At 36.9% G+C, this 23293-nt stretch overlaps 1 protein-coding gene across 2 annotated transcripts; it reads right to left on the reverse strand.

Moving 5' to 3' along the window:
• Window positions 1–3518: 3518 nt before the first annotated feature.
• On the reverse strand, window positions 3519–22165 carry ism1 (isthmin 1). Of its 2 annotated transcripts, XM_067385374.1 has the most exons (8): window positions 21603–22165; window positions 19909–20347; window positions 19128–19422; window positions 12088–12303; window positions 9075–9348; window positions 7132–7275; window positions 6916–7005; window positions 3519–4696 (listed from the first exon to the last, which is right to left on the reverse strand). In XM_067385374.1, exons 2-8 carry the CDS (start codon window positions 19944–19946, stop codon window positions 4179–4181), a joined length of 1575 nt encoding a protein of 524 aa, XP_067241475.1. In that variant the 5' UTR covers window positions 19947–20347; window positions 21603–22165; the 3' UTR covers window positions 3519–4178. The 2 variants fall into 2 exon arrangements, with proteins under 2 accessions (XP_067241475.1, XP_067241474.1); XM_067385373.1 differs by lacking the exon at window positions 21603–22165 and having other exon boundaries at window positions 19909–20524.
• Between the last annotated feature and the right edge of the window lie 1128 nt (window positions 22166–23293).

Here is a 23293-nt window from a genome sequence, read left to right on the forward strand (position 1 = left end):
CGGAGGACATGTGGATTGTGTGTGAGAGATAGAGTTGGCACCGCTCTAACACAGGCCTGATGTTTTAAAATAAAGCAGTCTGTTTGCTTTGATGTTAAGGGGCCTCTGAAGCAGACGGTCTGATTCAATAAAGATCACTGCTGCTTATCCAGCTCCATGCTGTAAGCTTAGCCTTCACTCTGAAATGCTTGTATGAAGGTGAGATGGGAGAAGATCATGAGAAATCACTTGATACTAACAGCAGACGTTCTTGATCTGTATCCTGCTGATCGTGTCTTATGGAGCTCAGGATGCGGTTGTGCTCAGTGTCACCTGCTGTGGGCTGCTGTCATGAAGTTTGACCTGTTAGGGCTGTTATGTACAATTTTTTGACTTGCTGTGAACATGCAACAAAGTTCAACAACACCAGCTAGGCACCAAATACTGGAGGTTGTAGTGAATTTGGTAGTCTAGATAATGATAAACCAATATAATGTTATCTAGCTGGTTATGTGTGCATTTTTGATGCAAAATATTACAGTTTGATTTTTAGTTTTCAACACACACTTACACATTTCCAGGAAAAGTGTTTATGAATTTAGTTTCCATATGATTTCCAACATGTTTTATTTTTTTAAATCATACTGGGAAGCATTAACTTATCCATAGTGACAATAAAAACGTTTATATTGTTACAAAAAAATTCTGTTTCAAATAAATGCTGTTCTGTTGAGCAATTTCTATTCGTCAAAAAATCCTGAAAAAAATATTTCACAGTTTCCACAAAGATATTAAGCACCACAACTGTTTTCAACATTGATAATAATCATAATTTTTTTTTTCTTGAGCAACAAATCAACATATTAGAATAGGATTGTGACACTGAAGTAATGATGCAAAAAATTATCTTTGCCATCACAGCACATTTTAAAATAGTAAAATAGAAATTTTGTAATATTATGTAAATAAATTGTTATATTAATTTAAAATATTACTGTTTTTACTGTATTTTTGATCAAATAAATGCAGCCATAACAAGCATAAGAGACTTCTTAAAAAAAAACAAATAACATGAATATAAACAAGAAACAAGTGCACCGCCATCTTTATAATATTGTCTTAGAACTTCCGTTTTTACAGTAGCTCTGTGCATTTCTATGGCATCCCTGTCAAAGAATAACTAGCTGGTGAAGTGGATTTACTTGTTGTAAAGTTAATGAAAGCTATCATGAGCATTGTAATGTTTAAAGCTGATGTCTTAACAAATGTCAGTAGACCAGGAAGATTTTAAAACAAGCAGTTCATTCATAAATACTTACAGGGATAGTTCACCCAAAAATGAAAATTTGATGTTTATCTGCTTACCCCCAGGGCATCCAAGATGTAGGTGACTTTGTTTCTTCAGTAGAACACAAATGATGATTTTTAACTCCAACCGTTGCACTCTGTCATTCATATAATGCATAAAAAAGAGAGTAAAAAAAAAAACATGCACAGACAAATCCATTTTAAACCCTGCGGCTTGTGATGACGCATTGATGTCCTAAGACACGAAACGATTGGTTTGTGCGAAAAACCGAACAGTATTTATATAATTTTTTACCTCTAATACACCACTATGTCCAACTGCGTTCAGCACTCGCTTAGTGAGGTCTGATCGCGCTCTGACAATGGCAGTGATGTCTTGTGCATATACTTCAATGAGTGCGAGACATCACTTCCGTTGTCAGAGCGCGATCAGACCTCACCAAGCGAATGCTGAACGCAGTTGGACATAGTGGTGTATTAGAGGTAAAAAATGATATAAATACTGTTCGGTTTCTCACACAAACAGATCGTTTTGTGTCTTAGGACATCAATGTGTCGTCACGAGCCGCAGGGTTTAATATGGATTTGTCTAAGCAAGTTTTATTTACTCTTATAAAAGAAGTTCCCATTGACAGCTGACAGACGGCAACGGTTGAAGTTAAAAATCATCATTTGTGTTCTACTGAAGAAACAAAGTCACCTACATCTTGGATGCACTGGGGGTAAGCAGATAAACAGATAAAATTTTCATTTTTGGGTGAACTATCCCTTTAAGATCGCTGTGGAATACAAACCGGAAGTCAAAAGACAATGAGCACACCGTTTAAAAGGGGCCGGACTACATAAGGTCTATAGAGTACCTCAGAGATGACGTGTTTTTGTAGGCCAACCCGGAAGTTAGTTGCGCATGGGTTCCCTCGATCGAAAGTCTATGCATTTTTCTCAAAGACTTTTGAAAAATCGCAAAAAAATTAAGTCTATCAAGATAATCTTTACAAGTTAACACAACATTTATACATTTTGAAGCCTAAATATAGTCGTCAGATATAAAAAGCTAACAGTAGGCTATAAACGGACTACAGCACACCATCAATGTCATCACCACCAAGCTTCCTCAAACTTTATTTAAAAAACAACTTTATTTAAAAACATACTCGCTGATTATGATCTGCGCTGTGTATGAATACTTATCCACTTTTTTATGAGAAATGCTGTCCAAATGTCCTGTTTGTCATGATGATGTCTAAAGTCCCCGCCAAAGGAAGTAGTCCCTTTTAGCAACTTGTTAGCAACCGCCGTTTTTAAGACACAATAAAGGTTTAAAAAATCACAAGTGGGTTATAACTGGTGTTTTATGTCATAAATCAAAATGTGAAAATATTTAGAGGCATTGTTAACCACAGACCTTATTTCAGGCGATTTAGCAAAAAAACATAAAAAAAAACCATAGACTTTAGGGCGATGAAACCGGAAGTCCTAAAATGCTAACTCGCTTCCGGGTTTTGCAAACAAAAACACGTCATCTCTGAGGTACTCTATTGAACGGTAGATTTAAAAATATATAAATTGCATATTTAATTTTTAACTTAACAAAAAATGTACCATTTAATAAAAAAAAATATATGTATGTTTCTAGCAAATATAAAAATGTGTTGCTAAAAAAAAAAAAAAAATTTGGTCAGTGAAAATCTTGAGCCCTGTTTATAGAAACCCATTTAGACCATTACAAGTTACAAGAAACCATTTTAATTAAATCAAAGTATCTACTCGTTTGGCATTATGTCACTGCAGAGGTCAAATGTTGGCCTGGGATTGGTCCAGCAAAAAACTGAAAACAGCACTGATATAAACAGGTGTGTTCTGAGACAAACTAAAGGGATGTTCTGAGGTTTCAGTGTTGGCCCGAAGAATGCGGCCTTATATTCATGTGATTGCCTGATCATCGTCAGAGAAATCACTGAGGAATTTGAGAATATGAGCAAGCTTGCAAAAAAAACTTTGAGCCCCATTTAAAGGGGGAAGAGTATTTTGCATCAAACATCAAAAGCGGAGCTTAGGCCTGTTTCTGGATAGAGCTAATAGGAGTCTTGTGGAATGGCTTAAAGTGTTTAATATCTGAGGACGGATCTCATTTGACTGTAACAGAAGGTGAAAGAACATTGGACCTCAGCAGTTCCTATGGAATCATCTCCTGCAAGTTTAACACATTGAGAGACATTTGGTGGTGCTGATGTTTAATGTGACATGGCCTATTTATTTAACACTCAAAAATGCATCCATACATCTATATGCACAAACCCCTACCATTGACACATAACTATGACTCAATAAATACTTTGCAAAGATTATGCAGGAATTTTTTGACTGTTTTGATTTTAGCAAAAAAGGAAAACTGATGCAACAGGATATTATATAGGAATTCTGTTCATCCAGCTAGACAAATATATGCATGTTTACACAGAAACCTGAATATTGTATCTGATATCCTTGAATCTGTCCAAGAATCCTGAGAAGACTGCATGTAGGGCATAATACAAGCATGCAAAAACACTCGCTGTCAGTCGATCATTGGTGGGGTGATTCCTGATATGACTTCCCTTTAGTTTTTCCCTTTTACTCCTTATAAAAATTCAGACAGAATGGCAAATATGTTGAGAAACCCCCAAGTAATACAGATAAACAATACAAAGAGAACCATGATGAGTTACTTAGTATTATTCTTTCCATGAAAACACTATGAAAAGAGGTTTTGAGAGCAACCATATGAAGATCTTGTGTGCTTCTTGTAGACGGTGCTGTCTGTTTCTCATTGCAAGTCCTGTTCAAACACACAGCCAGTTCTCAACATGAGTTCTGCTTCTGTTTTAGAAGAAACATTGCAGGTTTTCAGCTCAAAACTCTCTGGCCTCCTCAAACTGTTTGTAGTAGTCCTCATCCTGGGGGTTCTCCGCACATTTCTGTCCGTTATTGGGAGGGCGAGCCTGGTTGTAGCGGCTCCAGTCGCCTTTGCAGATGATCCATGGTAGGATGTCCACTTTGTAATGCAGGTCAGCGGAGAACTCCGTGCTGATGAGGTTGGGCGTACCTGCTCCTTTGCCTCGGGTGATGAGCTTCATGCTGTCGTCGTAGCAGCAATGTTGGGCCGCCAACGTGGTGGATTCCAGCGTCAGCATGGAGCGGATGCAATAGCGAGCAGTGGGTTTGTAGATCTCCAGCTTCTCCTTCGGCCCGCTGGCGTCCTTCCAGCGGAAGTTGCGCCTCGTTGTGGCATCGTGGACGTCTGCGGTGCTGTAGGCCACCTCGGTTGGGTAAAAGCAGGGGCAGCTGGGTAGGTCGTTGGCCACTTTGCTCATGTATTTCTTGAGGAACTCACTCTTGCAGTTCATCCATCGCTCGCAACTGTCTGTATCTGAGGAAGAGTAAGCAACATCACAATCAGTATCACACAGTTGTGTTTAAATGTGTGATTAACACTTTTTATATCTCTAATATCTACTATTGATAACTAAGAAAGACATTTGTAAGGAATTTTATTGATGTGACAAAGATTTCACATGATAATTTCCAGAGCATGTGCGCGTTTGTCCTCAGGGTTCCCCCCACAAATCAGGATTTCTGATTGTAAATATTTAACATGTTGAATATCTACAATGCACGATCGGAGTGACTCCAACATTCTTCTGAGCAGATTCAGTCACTCTTAACACCTCACACCACAGGAAAATCTGATAAAATAATCTGTAGAACCATCAAGATAATCGGGACATTTCCTAGGATTGTCGAAAAGGGGGGAAATCGGCCCAAAATCAGCCTGATTATTTTGTGGTGTGTACCCAGCATAACTACACTGATTTTAGTCTTCTTAAATTCAACGTATCACAGTGAGTTGCAAGTTGTATTTGTTTGATTCTCTAAAAAGAACCATCTCATAAGAGTCATTTGTTCGGGTTTTGCTTAGACTTCTCTGGTTGCACTGTATGGTTTTAGCTGCGTCCCAATTCAGAGGCTGCATCCTTCGAAGGCCGCATTCAGAGGCCGATTGCATCACAGCGACATGATGAAGGCTGTCCCAATTCGAAGGCTCCTTCAAATGCGGCCTTGAGATGCATCCTTCGTTTACCGGGCAATGAAGGAAACATCCTTCATTTCCCGGGCAATAAAGGATACAACAGATGGATCTTTTGTGGCCTACCCTACCCCAGAATTCATTGCACGCCATTGACAACAGAATTTTTTTTTTGAGCGAAATTGCTGAATTTAACTTTGAAATGTAAGCATTTGGCGTCAACTTACTTGAATAGTTGCACTGTATAGTTCTGATAAATTAAAAAAGACTAAAGGTGGCATAGAATGCTTTTTCACAAGATGTAATATAAGTCTAAGGTGTCCCCTGAATGTGTCTGTGAAGTTTCAGCTCAAAATACCCCATAGATTTTTTTTTTTTTCAATTTTTAACTGCCTATTTTGGGGCATCATTAAATATGCGCAGATTCAGCATGCTTCCCCTTTAAATGCTCGCACTCCCTGCCCCTGAGCTCGCGACTCTATAATTCATTGCATAAACAAAGTTCACACAGCTAATATAACCCTCAAAATGGATATTTACAAAGGGTTCGTCATGCAGCATAACCGGTTATGTAAGTATGGTATTTATTTGGATGTTTACATTTGATTCTGAATGAGTTTGATGGTGCTCTGTGGCTAACGGGCTAAAGCTAACATTACACACTGTTGGAGAGATTTATAAAGAATGAAGTTGTGTTTATGAATTATACAGACTGTTTTATAATGAAAATAACGACAGCTCTTGTCTCCGTGAATACAGTAAGAAATGATGGTAACTTTAACCACATTTAACAGTACATTAGCAACATGCTAACGAAACATTTAGAAAGACAATTTACAAATATCACAAAAAATATCATGTTATCATGGATCATGTCAGTTATTATCGCTCCATCTGCCATTTTTCGCTGTTGTTCTTGCTTGCTTACCTAGTCTGATGATTCAGCTGTGCACAGATCCAGACGTTAATACTGGCTTGTGTAATGTCTTGAACATGGGCTGGCATATGCAAATATTGGGGGCGTACATATAATAATGATCCCGACTGTTGCGTAACAGTCGGTGTTATGTTGAGATTTGCCTGTTCTTCGGAGGTCTTTTAAACAAATGAGATTTACATAAGAAGGAGGAAACAATGGTGTTTGAGACTCACTGTATGTCATTTCCATGTACTGAACTCTTGTTATTTGACTATGCCAAGGTAAATTCAATTTTCGATTCTATGGCACCTTTAAAGTCATAAGACTGGTCCAATTCATGAATGAATCAATCTTATGAGTTAGTTCTTTTTAGTGAATCAAAACCATAGTGTGCAACTACTACAATGAACAAATCACACTAGTTGCATTGTATAGTTTTGATTAACGTTTTATTAACTATTAAATGTTTGATTGGTGTATTAGAAAGCTAAACTGTATTCCTGTCTTACCAAACGCCATCTCTTGCTTGAAAATGGTATAATACAAGTTTTAAAAAGTTATATTATAGAGCTAGGAGCTTGTTTGGCTCACTTTGGGTTTTGGTTTTGTTACCCAGGTGATGTTAAATTACAAACTAACTCACCAACTCCGAAGAGCTCTGTTGCATTAAACTCTTCAGTGCCAGCAAGCAGACTGACTTCTGTCGCTGCCGTCTTGAAAGCATCTTCAATCCCTGTGCATAAGAAAGTGCCATTAATGTTTAAGATCATCATTTGGCAGCATTTGCCACTTTGCAGTCTATGTACAGGAGTTTTCTTGTATAACTTCTAAAGGATGATCCAAGGAAAGGCTGTCTTACCGGGGCAGCTGGGCATGTCGCATGTCCGTGACTCTGTGGCCGTGCAGGCATAGCCGCACGACCTGGTTCGCTTCTGGTTGCCATTTCCACAAGACACGCTACATGGTGACCAACCACTCCAGTCACCTTCCCCATCTATGTAATCTGTAATAGAGGCAAGAAAACTAAATTTCACACATTCACTAGCACTTGAGTGTTATGACATGGTTTTAAGCACAGGTTTGTTGTACTTCTGTCCCACTGAGTCGATCTGATTCAGACCGTATGTTTCAAATACCTGAGGCGCTTAAACTCGGTCTGCTGGCCTATACCATTAGCATACCTCTCTAATTGGCTGATACACATGGGAGTGGGTGAATGAATGAGCCAAGTCTGCATACTTGTGCCAACTTCCAACTCCTTTTAAACAATGTACAAGTACTACTCTTAAATTTCTGATTTAGCGATGATGGGCGACCAAAACAGTTACTGAAGTATTGAGGTGGAGTATTTTAATGTGTTTTTCTGACATTACAATTTTATGGCCTTTAATATAGTTTTATATCCTGACAATGGGCGTTTACAGTTGGTCTGTCAGACACAAAGACATCTGCTTATGTTGGATTAGCATGAATTTATTGTATGCCAAAAGGAGGCCAAAACAAAGCAGGAATTTGAATAATAATAATCTATTTATGTTTAATATCATTATTATTATTATTATTATTAAAGAAATTAATTTGTAGCCACAATTTATGTGCAAAACTATTTTAGAGCATAAACAGTGGTCATTATTAGGTTAGTAATAATAATAATAATAATGTTAGTTTTGTAAAGAAATTAATTGTATTTATATGCAAAGCTATTTTAGAGTATAAACTTTGATCATTATTATTTTTTATAATAATATTAATAATAATAGTAGTATTTTACTTGTTATTATATATATATATATATATATATATATATATATATATATATATATATATATATATATATATATATATATATATATATATATATATATATAAAATATTCATTCATTCATTAATTCTTTCATTCGGATAATGAAGGAAAAACATCCAAACCAAGGGTGGCTACTTTGAAAAAGCTAAATTATAAGAACATTTTGATTTGTTTAACATTTTCTTTTGGTCATTACATAATTCAAACCTTTCTGGTAGTGTGTATATATACCCACACACACACACACACACACATACACAAACCAACCAAGCAACCACAATCTACATCCACTCCCCCTGATGAGAGAAAAACAAAGAGCTTTGGTCTTAAAAAGACAACATTACTCTCAGCGCCGTCAAACCGCATGGTCACAGTTGAGTGCGGGCCAACTCACAGGCAACAACATGTCTGAAACCCACATGAGCCACAGTTCCCTACACACACCGCTAATGGAAACGAATAAGCCAATCGAGAGCAGATATGGCAAACCCTCAGGAATGAGTCACGGCCACAACCGACCGTGTGTCATGAGGAAAATTTATATAGAGAATTTTGAGCTTTGGAGTGATACTACCTTAACCCGTTTATCAAGCTTTTAGGCAAGTGGTGACAGGGTAAGAATGTGTTTGACAGGAAGTGCGGATTCTGACAGTAACACACATTCACTCATTTAGCTCCACTTTACCAAAAAAGACAGAAAGAGAGCTATTAGACTGGAGGAACAGATGCTCTGGATTCTCTCTTTCCTCCTTTGATGTTCAGGAGTGTTTTCTGTCACGGAGACAGACTCTGCCACACAGGAATCTGTCTGTTACAGGAAGCAATCTACAATCACAGACTTCATAAGAAGTGCCGTCCTTGTTGTAGTGACGGCGTAAATCATCTGACGTGCAAATTACAGATTCCATCACTTCACGGCAGAGCCATATTTAAGCTTTGCAGAGCCCTTCATTGAGACAACAACTCATGATGCACTATAACACTCGTCTGTAACGTACCGTATTCTGTCTGTGTTCTGCTTCCCGTGCCGGCAGACCCTCTTCGCTCCCAGTCTCCCAGCGGTTTGAGGAAGTTGCTGTCCTCCGTGTTGCTCTCGTAGGGGTAATCCTGTTCATCGGGCACCTTTGGGGTAGACATGGAAGCTGAGGACGAGGAAGACGAACGCTGCCACCAGTTCCTCCAGTTAGGAGCCACCCAGCCAGGCTTGTTTTCTTTGCGCATTCCCTTCTCTGCCTCAGAAGCTTCCAGGCTGTCCACCACTTCTATGGTAACCTAAAAAGATTTTAAAAGATACTGACATAAGTAGTGCTTACTAAGGCAAACATTTATATTATTATTATTGCTCAACCTTAAAGGGTTAGTTCACCCAAAAATGAAAATTCTGTCATTAATTACTCACCCTCATGCCGTTCCACAGACCTTCGTTCATCTTCGTAACACAAATTAAGATATTTTTGATAAAATCTGATGGCTCAGCGAGGCTTCCATTGCCAGCAAGACGATTAACACTTTCAGATGCCCAGAAAGCTACTAAAGACATTTCATGTAGAACAGTTCGTGTTACTGAAGTGGTTCAACCTTAATGTTATGAAGTGAGGAGAATACTTTTTGTGTGCCAAAAAATCTGAATAATGACTTTATTCAACAATATCTAGTGATGGCAGATTTCAAAACACTGCTGAAGCTTCAAAGCTTTATGAAACTTTTGTTTCGAATCATTGTTTCGGAGCGTGTATCAAACTGCCAAAGTCACGTGATTTCAATAAACGAGGCTTCGTTACATCATAAGTGTTTCGAACTTTCAGTGGTCCACCACTGGGGGGCGTGACTTTGGCAGTTTGATATACGCTCCGAAACCACTGATTTGAAACAAAAGATTTGTAAAGCTTTAAAGCTTCATGAAGCAGTGTTTTGAAATCACCCATCACTAGATATTGTTGAATAAAGTTGTTATTTTGTTTTTTTGGCGCACAAAAAGTATTCTTGTCGCTTCATAACATTAAGGTTGGACCACTGTAGTCACATGAACTGTTTTAAATATGTCTTTAGTAACTTTATGGGCATCTGAAAGTGTTAATTATCTTGCTTTCAATGCAGACCTCCTCAATGAGCCATCGGATTTTATCAAAAATATCTTAATTTGTGTTCTGAAGATGAACGAAGGTCTTACGGGTGTGGAACGACATGAGGCTGAGTAATTAATGACTGAATTTTCATTCTTGGGTGAACTAACCCTTTAAGGTTAGGGATTTGAAGAAAATCCCAGCCCCAAATATATATAAGTATACATATTCAAATGTATATATTTATTTGAATAATTCAGTAACATCAAAGTACTATGGTAGTACCATCTGATAATAACATCATGACTCCAACAATTTCCTTTTGTAAGAAACGTTTCAAAACAGTAATTTCATGCTGTGCTATAAAACTAAATCAAACACTGCAGTCTGTATTGGTCCCTTTTATTGCAAATAAAATTTCCAATTTGTTTACTTGCACATGTTGAGAATAATCATACAGATCAAGGGTGTTTGTTGTACGGAGGGAACATCAAACAGTGAGGGGTAGTGTGATGTTGTAGCGGTCCAGATGGACGTTGGCTTAGGTCATGGTCATGCTCCATGACTCGCCCTGAGAGGCTGCCATTCTGCAGTGACACCCCCACCCCACACAAACACCACACAAGTAACACATGTGCCTCCCAGATTGGGGCAGGGGGTGGGCTTCCCCTCTGTAGCCTCTCTTTCTCTCGCTCTCTCCACCTAAACATCAAGTTCAAAGGGCCTCTCAGCCTCCTTAAGACCATGAAAGCCAGATGATGCTTTGGATCAAAGATACCCATGCCCACACACACCCCCAAAGCCTCTCACACACACATTCACTGCCATCTTAAGACATCGATACACTTTATTCTTTCTGCCATTCTTGGTCAAGACTCACATGTTTTTCCTTCTTATGTGAACCGAGCCCATGGTGGATTAGTTGGCGGCAGGTGTATGTGGTTACTGAGACTCGGCTAGGTGAATGTTAGAGGTTATGTGTTTTTATATGTGTGTGTGTGTGTGTGAGAGAGAGAGAGAGAGAGAGAGAGAGAGAGAGAAAGCGGGGGAGACCAAAAGGCTCTATTCTTGAAAAGAAGTGCTGATGTGCATCAGGGCTTTCTGCCACTTTTTCTTTGCCAAGATTTTACTTTATGTGCTTGGTCAGCCATGTCTCCTTTAAAAGTCTTTGTGTTTGTGCACAGCAAAAAATCATTTTCCTAATCATTATTTTGTCTAATACAAATAAACATGCTTAAAAACTAGTTACATTTATTTGAAAAGCAAAAATATGTAAAATAATAAGAGAATATATATCCTTATTTTCTTAATTTTTATTTATATTTAATTTACACAAGTTTATTAATCAGTTTATTTCTTACCTTATTCTGTTAAATTTGTGTGTTTTCTTTGAGTGGGGTAAGAAATAGATTTGGGGTAAGAAAAATAAAGATCTTAAAACAGTTTTCTTACTCAATTTGGCAATAAAAAATATGAAAAAAAAAAAAATAAATAAATAAAAAAAAAAAAATATATATATATATATATATATAATATAATATTATATATATATATATATATATATATATATATATATATATATATTTATTTTTTTTTTTTTTTTTTTTTCATTTTTTTTATTGCCAAATTGAGTAAGAAAACTGTTTTAAGATCTTTATTTTATAAAAAATATTTTTTATATAAAAATAAAGATCTTAAAACAATTTTCTTACTCAATTTGGCAATACAAAATAATAATAAAAAAAAAAATATATATATATATATATATATATATATTTTTTTATATATATATATATTTATTTATTTTATTTTTTTCATATTTTTTATTGCCAAACACATATATATATATATATATATATATATATATATATATATATATATATATATATATATATATATATATTTGGTAAATTTAAGGAAAACAAATTCAATTTCAGCTTCTTCTTACCTGTATGTTGGGGTTCTGCCCATTTATATCAGCTTTGGAAAGATCAGGGAAGTTCTGCAGGTCCAGCAGAAAAGCTCCTGGGCCATCTCTCTGCAGACTGCCCCCTGTCCCATGACTCTGAGCCCAAGGCTGAGACGCTGGAATATGAGCCACTCGGGACTGTCTGTCACCCAGCCCCGTCTGAACTGAGGAGCTGCTTTCTGCATTAACATTATTCTGCATGAAACAATAAGAGAAACAGTGGAATATTAGATGAATAGTTCTCAATGGGTTTTGCTTCAGGAGCCACATCTGATCATTTTTGACCTCCCTTTTAAAAGTTAAAAGTTTTAATTCATTATGTTAACTAAATATGATTGGTTGCATTTTATTGATTGCATTTAGCATAGTTTTTCCTGCTGTCCAAACATGTGACCCAATTTTTTGTGACCCACCAGTCACAAACACTCAAGGACTTGAATCATTTTGAAAAAAGATAAATGTTAAAGGAAGCCATTCAGAGTAAATCATCCCTCTGTATATAATTCTTGACTCTTTGTTGTCAAAGATTCAAAATTCTTCTCAATTATCCGCTTGTTTCCACCCTGACCTCGGGAGATGTACAATTGATGTTAGACTTAGCGTAGAAGTATATTTACATTGTGTAACTTCCCAACAAGGAAAAAAGCAGCGTCCCACTATAAATACAGATGAGAGTGGTTAAAAGTGCTCAACATCATTAGATTCATTATTCACTGGTTAAACTGGCAGAGGTCGGTTCATGGCAATTAGAGGTCACCGCCAGCAGGAGCGCACAGTGGCAACACATACTTACTAGAAAACCTAACAATTTTACAAGGTGGTGATTTTATATGAATTTGTTTGATGTGAATCGTATGAAAATGTAAGTAAGCATGAAAGTTATCTCCTAAACAACCACCAGTGGGGCAAAAGCATATTGTATTCGCCACCAATACCAAAACATAAAATAGTTATAAATCGCCATGAGATTGTGTTGACAGTGGGTGATAGAATGGAATGGTGTTCCCTAGCTAGTTCAAGCTGGTCGTCTATGCTCATTCGCTATATGTTTGGTAAGATCGACTTGTTTCTGACCTAGTTGATCATAGTGGTCAAACTGGTTAGAGCTGGTAGTAGTATAGTCGCAAACCTGACCTGGTTTCTCCAGCAGGGTTTGTTCATCAAATCTGTTCAGCATGTTCATCAATAGGACTTTAGGATATAAACTTATCAACTGATCAGAAATGCTTAAAAATGACAACACTAGCATCACTTTCTTTCCACCTGAAATGTGCGATTGCAACCTAGACGTCTTTAACACCCTTTTAGCCAGCCATATGTTCACGAAAAAGACCTTGAAGACTGAGATCAAGGGAAACAATACTGGTTTCATCCAGCTCAGCCCAGCACTGTTTGTTTACTCTGACAGAGATTAGAGACATTAGCAGCGCCACTCACTCAATCTCACCTCAAATGGCCTAATTACCCACAGGTGCTACATTGCTCCTTATCACCCCATAATATAAACACACACACTGGAGAGACTTTCTGTGAATCTTGAGAGAGCACTATGATAATAGCCCATCATTTAAAGCTACAAGAGGGACAATTCACAAAAATCCTCATAAAAAAAGATTAGCCTACTGAACATAATTGGGTGAAGAGAAGTTAGAATCAGGTAAAGGGACTGGGAAAAAATGGTCAAAATTAATTACTTTATTATTATTATTATTATTATTGTTTATATCATTATTTGCTGTCTTAATGCTCTACCCAGTCCTTTTTTTATTTTCTGTGGAACACACACAAGAATAATAATGGTTGTAAGCTCACAAAGGCTGCATTTATTTGATAAAATATACAGTAAAATAAATATTACATTTTAAATATTTTAAAATGTAATTTATTCCTGTGATGGCAAAGCTGTATTTTCAGCATCATTACTCCAGTCTTCAGTGTCACATGATCTTCAGAAATCAAATCATTCTAATATGCTGATTTCAGTATGTTGAAATCAGTTGTGCTGTTTTATATTTTTGTGATACATTTTTTTTCAGAATTCTTTGATGAATAGGAAGTTTAACCTATTTAAAGTCCCTCTGAAATCAAAATTTAAGTTTTTTTTTAGCTTTTAGTGTGAATATGTTAGCCTTTTCAAAGATATTTTGAAAAAAGTTTTTAACCAGGCCGCTTTGGGGCACCATTGACTTCCATAGTAGGAAAAAATACTATGGAAGTCAGTGGTGCCCCAGAACTGTTCAGTTTCCTACATTCTTCAAAATATCTTCCTTTGTGTTCAACAGAACAAAGAAATTTATATAGGTTTATAACAACTTGTGGGTGAGTAAATGATGACAGAATTTTAATTTTTGGGTGAACTATCCCTTTAATGTTATGAATAAGCTGGTGTTTTCCAAAACAATGATAAAATTCGCATTTAGGAGATATAAGCATTCAAAACTTACAGTCTCTCACTTCCGTTAAAATGGATCACGGATTTTCATGACATCACATCGCACTTCAGTTTCTCATCAAATCTTCTGTCCAATCAAATGCTCTCTAGAATCTGAAGTCCCGCCCCTCCTACACTATAAACAAACGCTGAAGCTGTGGCTGAAATCGGTCATTTGCTCACACATTTTCTAGTTTCTACATGGTGAATGACACATAGTGAACTATATAGAGAATAGGGAACGATTCAGACAGTGTAAATATGCTTTCCTTTGACGCAAATGAAGTCCGTTTTCGCATTAGTATCACATGAACCACCACAACGCGAGCACAGTCTGCTCTGGCCCAGAGACACGAGAGCACAGAGCGGATCATATGCACGAGTCGGCACAGACCACAAAAGGTATCGGAACCATTTAAATTCTGCACAGAATGCTGTATATAAGCGATATACAGGACATTGTGAGCAGAAACGATTAGAGATTAGAAGGAAATTAGAAGGTTTTATAGAGTATAATGGCTCTGGTGAGCTGTAACAAACTAAACGCTATTGGCTATTTCAAAAAAGGGGCGGGGCTGTTCGATATATCTCCCAGTCTTCCTGTTTCAGTTGAATTTACATCAACACACTGAATAATGCGTGTTTCAACTCTCTTCAGTGGGCCTTTAATGTGTTCTTGCTGAATAAAATTAAAAAAAAAAAATTAATCATACAGATTAGTACTGATCACAAACTTTTTAACGATTGTGTATATGTGAAGATTCTTGAAAAATTCAGTTTTGTTTTTCTTAAAAATAACAGCATACATGTTTAAAACAACACAAGTTGTCATGACAGAATCTTATTTTTTTTCCCAGTGAATTTTTCTTAAAAATTGGCATCATAAATGCAGTAAGCAAAACTAATATTGACCACATAACCTCTGTTATGTTTCCTATCTTGAGCCATCTGTCTCAACAGAGTCTGAAAACAAAACTTCTGTCTGTTTTTATGAAATCTAAAAAAGATATTCTTTTATAATTTTAAGGAGTTGGAAACGTCAAAGGCTGATGGCCTGGCTCCTGTCATTCCTTGGATCAGGAGATGATTTCTGGCTACAGTCCTGCACTGTTCTACTCTAGATCAGCTGAAATAGATAGAGAACGAAGCCCATATTGCAAAATTGTTGTGCGGCTTGCTGGCTGACAGAAAAAAAAATATGCTTTTCCCTGTCAAAGAGGGTTGTAATTGTTTTCCCTTAAGACTGCCAAGGCATGTGTTTGCTGTCACATACACACAGAGGGGGCAATTACTCCACAATTGGACAGCTATAAGTAGCTTGTAATCATGCATACTGAGCTAGACAATAAGATCAAAGGGCACCATCAATCTTTTGTCCCTTTCTCTCCTCCCTCTCTCTTTCACTCAAGTCATTTTGTTTGACTGCCTGGGTGCAGAGAGCGGCAGTGTAGTTTAGAATACATTTCAGGTAAAGGGGGGAAAGAATTCATCCAGAGTTTTGGGGAAGCTACTTTGAAGCAGTTGTTTTCCAACTACTTGATTTTATAGTGGTTAAACTATAGGCAAGCTATCCTTTTGAAAAAGTAGTTAGCTATAGACTACTAACACTTCAATAATGATAATCAGACAACAGCTTTTCCAAACTGGTTCATTTAACTGCCCAATCAAATGAACTGATTTATTAAGATGTGTTGAACTTCCCAAAACAACATTGGTATGTGAGTGCTAAATAATGAACAATATGCGGTTAGGTGTCTAATAGCATGGTGCTAATGGTTTGAAGCAATGTAATATCATCATGCTTTGACAGAAAAATAGGCAAATTAAGAAAATGCAATGATCATCAGAGTAAAAAATGGAGTATGAGATATTGTAAACAACTGTAGCCATGACAGAACATTTTTTTACGGTTCCTACAAAGACATTACACACACTGTTCTTTAAACTGTATGGGCCTCTGACTATTAAAACAGACACAAGGGTGACATGCAGACGCCCCCATTACATTTCTGACTACTTCCACCTCCCGCTTCCTCTTCATTCCTTTTGCTTAAGAAGCATGACACCATTTCAATTGGGAGCCTCTCAGGGGGTCTTCCCAGGAGACTGGACAGGAAACGAAGGCTAAACACAAAGTGCAAAAGGCTATACAATGCAACACCTATATGAAGTAGAAAAATATTTGCTCTTCTGACTTCATGAGGAAATACCTCTTGTAGTCTGGACAATTACATAACCAAATATTCAAGTTTGCCAAGAACCAAAATGTAAAATCTTAAGGATTGGGCATTGACCACTAATTGGGACATGCGTAAGATATTAAGGATGCTTTTTAGGGAGTTTTTTTCTACTTGTTTTGAACATAAGTGATAAACAATGGAAATAAGACAGAATCTATTTATATTCAAGATACATTCTTTAAAAAAAATCCCAAATATTTCCAGAATTTTGCTTAACATATGGATTTTGACCCTATGTCTAACTGGATCTCACTGAATCATTGTGCGAAATATTAAAGGTGATAAAGAGGATCTTTTTGTCGACTGAGAAACCAAAGACTGTTAGTGAGTTTTTGAAATTTCGAGGGAACGCCTCCCAAAACTCGTGCACGAGTATTGGAACACAAGTGTTTGTTTACCACCGGCATTCACTGTGTCGTGTTAGTGGATTCATTATGTCGGACTCACCGCAGGTAACTCATAATCTGCAGTTGTTACTCCTGTCTCCTGAGAAAAACATTGCATGCGGCGCCTGTGGAGTGTGGAAAGTTACTGGAGCGCGCAGCTGCGCACGTCCCGCACAAGGAATGTCATGGCAGTGATTGACAAGCCAGAGGGCCAATCGTTTACGCGATGATCGCGTAAACGATTGGCTGATGTTTTTAAGGCCCTACCTCGTGCACAGATGATGTATATTAATATTATTCCTTTCAGTGCACCTAATAAATAGTCTTTTATCAGTTAGTAAAGACTAATAAGTAATATTGCAAAAATGTATAAAACAAAACATCCTCTTTAGCACCTTTAAGGTATTAATGTATCAATTATTATAACTGGAACAATATGATATTTAAATTAATTTCTGGTAATTATGTTATTTATTTGTTCTTAAAAAACTTACAATCCTAGAGATTAAATCATAAAGAAATGATAAAACAGGCCAATAGGAATATTTAAAGATTTGCAGGTGCTAGTGGTTCTTTTACTGTATCTGTGAATTTGAGATCAGAAGCTGCCAGTGAAGCTTTTTTGTCATCACTAAACTCCACTTCCTCCATCCCTCACTGCTGCCCGAACTCCCCTTAAACCTGGTTACGTTTGACACATTCTATGTACATTCCAGACATATTTCCAACAGCCGTGCATGTCATAAATGTATTCAGAGAAAAGCGAGTTCTGTCCCAAGACTCTCCACACAAAACCACAGACTTGACCTCCAGGGCAAAACTGTAATGACTCACCCGGGATTCATACGCTTCCTTTAGCCACTGACTGTAGCAAAACCAGTGAACAGACTGTTGAAATACAAACTTTCAGCTTTTGCCAAACAGCTGTTGGAGAACAACATAATAAAGCTATCATTTAACTGTTCACCTGAATCACATTGCTGCTGTTCCTCTACAAGAGAGCCACCATAGTGGATAAACACACATTCATCATGGTGTTATGCCAATGTTTGCAGACTGACAAAGGCATCTTGGTGTCATGCTAAAAATACATCAAAAAGCTAGCCGCAGGGTTTTTAATGCACCCAACAAAGCCCTGTTGATCTCAAACCCTTCTTGACCCCAGGGTCTGGTCTCTGGGAGCACTGCACTTGCTCCGTAAACAGATGGCAGAACACTTTTAGCTGAAATCTGCACAGACTCATTAAAGCCAGGCTAACAACACTAAAGGACAGTCTAAACTGAGAATGTTTTCTGTAACCCTGAAAGTCACCCTGCTTACAATGTATTGAATGCATACAGTCTATATTTGGCTTTCCTGGTCTGATTGTACTGTTTTTTTTGTTTTGTTTTTTATCTTTGGCAAATGCACAGTTAGAAGCAATAACATATTAACAGGATGCTTGGGTGACACTGATGGACCAGCGGTGATATGATAGCCTGCAGATTGTGAACTGGAGGGAAAGAGACCATCTCTGACCCTGGCTGCACCTCAGTTTAAACTATGCCATGTGAAAGCCACCTGACTATATACAAAATAATGCACGCATCTGTGCAACATCACAAATAATGAAGTTAAGGTTAAAGTTTTATCATCATAATGTGTATGCATATTCTACTAATATCTATCTATTATATATATATATATATATATATATATATATATATATATATATATATATATATATATATATATATATATATATATATATATATATAATGACTGGAAATAATAACTATATAAACTATATAAATAAATGAACAAAAAGAAATTAAGAATGATATGAAAAATAAAATGAAAAAAAATAATCTTAATGGTCAACAAATTTCTTAATGCAAAAATATAATTTGTTTTTGTTTTGTTTTTTTGGAGTGAAATGTGACCTGGACATGTCACGCGTAATAGAATTAGAATAAACTCACCTCCGCTACCCGCGAGTCCTGCTCCGAACTCACAGTGTCATTTCCGTGCTGCAGCGGGCTGCTCCGCAACACCGTGATGTGTAACGTCAGAATAAGGAGTCCCAACACCAACAGCAGCTCCGCCGCAAGCCGCACCATCCTCTTCACTCGAGCGCTCTTAGGACCCTGCGCCGCCGCCGCTGCCGGGCTTCCGCTGCCGCCTCCTGCCGCTGCAGACACTCCGATCTCCGGATCCGCCGCGGACGAGGAGCCGCCACACCACTGCGGAGCCACCTCGGGGTCCAGAACAGCAATACTCACGGGAAAAAAAAGAAAGGATCTCGAAGAAGCTGAAGTGAAGAATCACTCCACGTTTAAAAACTAGTCAGATCAATGAGTGACCTATAGCTCCTGGCCTTAAAAATGGTATAATCCTGAAGTCCAAAAAGAGCGTGAATTACTTTTAAAAAACACAAACGTAAGTCCCACAAACTCCAAAGCTTTGTACCATTCCATTGAGGTATTTACTCTTCTTTTAACATTAATATAAAATACAAAACAAAAGGAACATATTATATGTGGAGAGAAGACGTTTTGTTTCTTCAGTGAGGAAAAACTGGAGTTTTACTTGTACGCAGGTAAATCAGGTACATTGGCACAATAAGTCTGAAACCCTGCTGCATTCTTATCTTTGAAAATAATAAAATAAAAATAAAAAATAGAAAAAACTCTCCAGCTCAAACAAATTCAAATTATCTTAGTCTGTCCTTCACGTCTAATATAAAACTTGTGGTTTGGGTACATTGTTGCGCTCCGGTGGGTTGCGCAAAGTGCTGTCATCCTCTCCAAACGCCAGTGTGTCCTCAGGGATGAAGTGTAGTTCACTATAAGCCCATCTTCAGTGTGATCAAGATCCAAAGTTCCTCCTCTGACTAACTCATCTGAGCTCTGTCCTCTGGAGGGTGTATGAGCCGCTCTTGCGCAAGCGTATCCATACACACCTTCTGCGTAAAAGCGCGCTGTCAAATAACACACGACACCACAACTCAAGACTAGTGGGTGTGTGTGTGTGTGTTCCCTTCTGTCGTTGTGAGTCTTTAGTCCAGCACAAACACAGTTAGACTCGTGCCCATGAAGCCTTTGGTGTTTTTATATCCCCCTCTTCTTTTGGTTTGCTGTCACCTCCCCTCCCCACCGAATTAACCCTTCATGTCCCAAATGCCTTTATCTGTCCTGTTGATCTGTTGTGAATACAGTGGTAATAGAAAAATAGATATGAACTAGTTGCTGTAACATATAGCTTATTATAGCATACAATTATAGCATATAGCAGTAGTACTAAAAAGACTTTATATATATAATATATATATACACACACACACGGGTAAATCAGGTACATTGGCACAATAAGTGTGAAACCCTGCAGCATTCTTATCTTTGAAAATAATATTAAAAAAAAACCCTCTCCATATAATATATATATATATATATATATATATATATATATATATATATATATATATATATATATATATATATAAAGGTGATTGAGACACTTTTTGTCATTGAGATGAATTGGAAAATGTGTCCCGATTATATACAAATGAAGTATAATATACAAATTCCTTGCTTTTTTGCTTTCAGACCATATCTGAATTTTTTTTGTGAAAACATATCATATGAAAAAAGTCTGTATTTTCATTTAAAAAGCTACTGACTGTCTTGATTAAATACAAAAATATTAATAATTTTGACAATCTAGTTAACTGATAATTTTTTTGTATAAATCAAAACCAAAACAATATACAAAGTTAAATTAGGACATTGTTTTGTGAATTATGTCCTCCATTTTGAGCAAGCTATTTGAAATCAACATCAGTAAATACTTCTAGACAAAACAAGACTCAACTCTACATCGTTTCTGCAAAATACTTCAGAGTGATTGATTTAATTTCTAACACTAATTAAAATTGATTAATGGGTTGTAGTTTGTCAAATCTTATAGGCCTTGCCTTTGTTTGAGTGATTATAGTGCTAATGATCTTATCACAGATTTTTAAGTTGAGAGGTGATGTAACAATATGAGGGTCTCATTCCCTCCTCCAAATTTCACACTTTCAGGAATGTGAGGATGAAGGGGACGAGGTGTGTCATGATTTGCATTTGTTTGTTCTTCACGGGTCGTCTGAGAGCACACATCAAAAAGTGTGACAAATGTTTTAGCTCTTGTCCAGAACTTGTGTATTGGTTGGTTCAAAGGGGTTCACCGCATCATGTTTTTCAAGAATAGTTGAACTTGGAAAGATGCTTGTTTGGACTGTCTACCTTCTTATTAAGCATACGAATCTGCATGGTGTGTGGTATGCAGAGCTAAATAGTTACACAGTAACATTTTTAAAATGATCCTATAATTCATTTGTCTAGAACACAATGCTCTATTTAGAAAGAACTAAGAGGAATCTACAGTCATGGATACACTGGCGGGGCTCAGAATACCTTTGCAGTTAGAGTGGCACACAGTCTTGCAGTTTCAAAGGGCGGATGAGCCAGCTCATGGGGCCCCTTTGCTGATGGTCAATGCTAAGACAGATGTTTTCTTGGAGCAGCACATTGCTGTGTTGGTAGCAAAAGAGATGGAAGGAGACTTGACATCTGTTCTCCAGACCGACTAGACCCTCTGACACACAGGGTGGGGGTAAACTGATGGAGAGAGGCCCGTCCTGTTGCGTGTGCATGTGTATTTGTGCTCTTCTGTGGAAACGTGTCTGTCCTTGATTTTCCTATAAACAAGAAATTTTTCCTATGTTGGGGTGTTACAATTCCCTAATGACAGAAATCAAAGATTAAGTAATTAATCTGGGTTTACAAACCTTGCAGAAGTGATTTGAAAGGTTCAAACTTTTCAGTTGCTGGCCTGATCTTTTACCACTACCCCACAGCACCTCAAAGACAATGGTAAGGGCTGGATTTCTGTAATTCTCAACAAGGATTTTTTTTTCATACCGGGGTCAGATATTAACAAGAGTGGGTGAAAATGTTACTGAAAGTGACAAAAATGCCCTGGACATTTAAAATGCCTCCACAGATTTAATCTGTTATCTAGTATTATTCTTCTAGGCTAATCTAGTTGTGGCTTTTGTGCCTCTGCAGACATTGTAGTGACCTATAGTTGTCAGACTAGTTAGAGAATGTGTAGCTAATATGAATGTTAAAAACATGTTGAAAAATGGAACAATGATTACCTCAAAATCTACCTCTGATAGATTTGTATTATCTAATGTAATTCAAAATGTAAAAAATAAGGTCCATCTCAAATGTTGGCTACTATTTTCTGATTGTTATGTTATAAATGATTTAAGTGATGAATTTATTAGTATTTTAAAAATACAGTAATGTGCAAAAGTCTTAGACCACCACCAGCTTTGTTGTTTTAGCAATGTTTAAATGACCATATTTATTTTTTTGGTCTTTATTACAGAAAATTTAGGAAATATGTACAAAAATTCAAAACAAAATGGCTTCTTTAAGCAAAAATCAATATTTAGTCAAGGAGATCTTCTTCCATTTTCTCAAAGAAGAAAATCTGAGAAACTTCTATTAATTTGAAAGTTTTCTTAGCCTACCAGTCCTTTTCCATTCCATTCCTATAGAAGTCGTTTTTTTTTTTCCTTCTGTTTTTTAATACTGCCTACAAATTTCCTGTATTTTTTGGTTGTACTCTAATAAAGAGACTGAGAAATAATTATATATGGTCATTATCAATGCTAAAACAACATCTAATGGTGGCCTAAGACTTTTGTACAATACTGTACATATATATATATGAGACACCCCAATAAAAGTGAAAAAAGAAAAAGAAAAAAGAAAAAAGCCTCTGAAAATCAATTCCACAGGGCTAAATTATTTCTGACAGGTAGAGGAGCTCTTACACTATGGACATGTCTTAAACATCACTTATAGTAGCTCATCATTGGTATATCAATGTTGTTTTCCATCTATTTATGAATGTCTTCCAGTGCAACAACAATTGCCCCACATCGCATTTCTCTAAAGCAGAACAAAAACACGCATTGTCCAACGAGCCTAGTATCCGAGACATCCCACTCGTTTCTCACCTCACCCTTGAGAAATTTTCATCACTATGGTGTTGGTATTCTTGAAATAACAAACATTGTTTCAAACATGAG

This window comes from Chanodichthys erythropterus, chromosome 5, assembly GCF_024489055.1.
Source record: "Chanodichthys erythropterus isolate Z2021 chromosome 5, ASM2448905v1, whole genome shotgun sequence".
In the NCBI taxonomy this organism is placed as follows: domain Eukaryota; kingdom Metazoa; phylum Chordata; class Actinopteri; order Cypriniformes; family Xenocyprididae; genus Chanodichthys; species Chanodichthys erythropterus.

Coding starts and splice junctions, on each gene's coding strand:
- ism1 (XM_067385374.1), bottom strand. CDS start 19,946: ATGACAGCACTTTGCGCAACCCACCGGAGCGCAACAAT. Junction 9,349..12,087: donor GGCAGAACCCCAACATACAG/GTAAGAAGAAGC, acceptor AAATCTTTTTAG/GTTACCATAGAAGTGGTGGA. Junction 7,006..7,131: donor CGACATGCCCAGCTGCCCCG/GTAAGACAGCCT, acceptor TCTTATGCACAG/GGATTGAAGATGCTTTCAAG.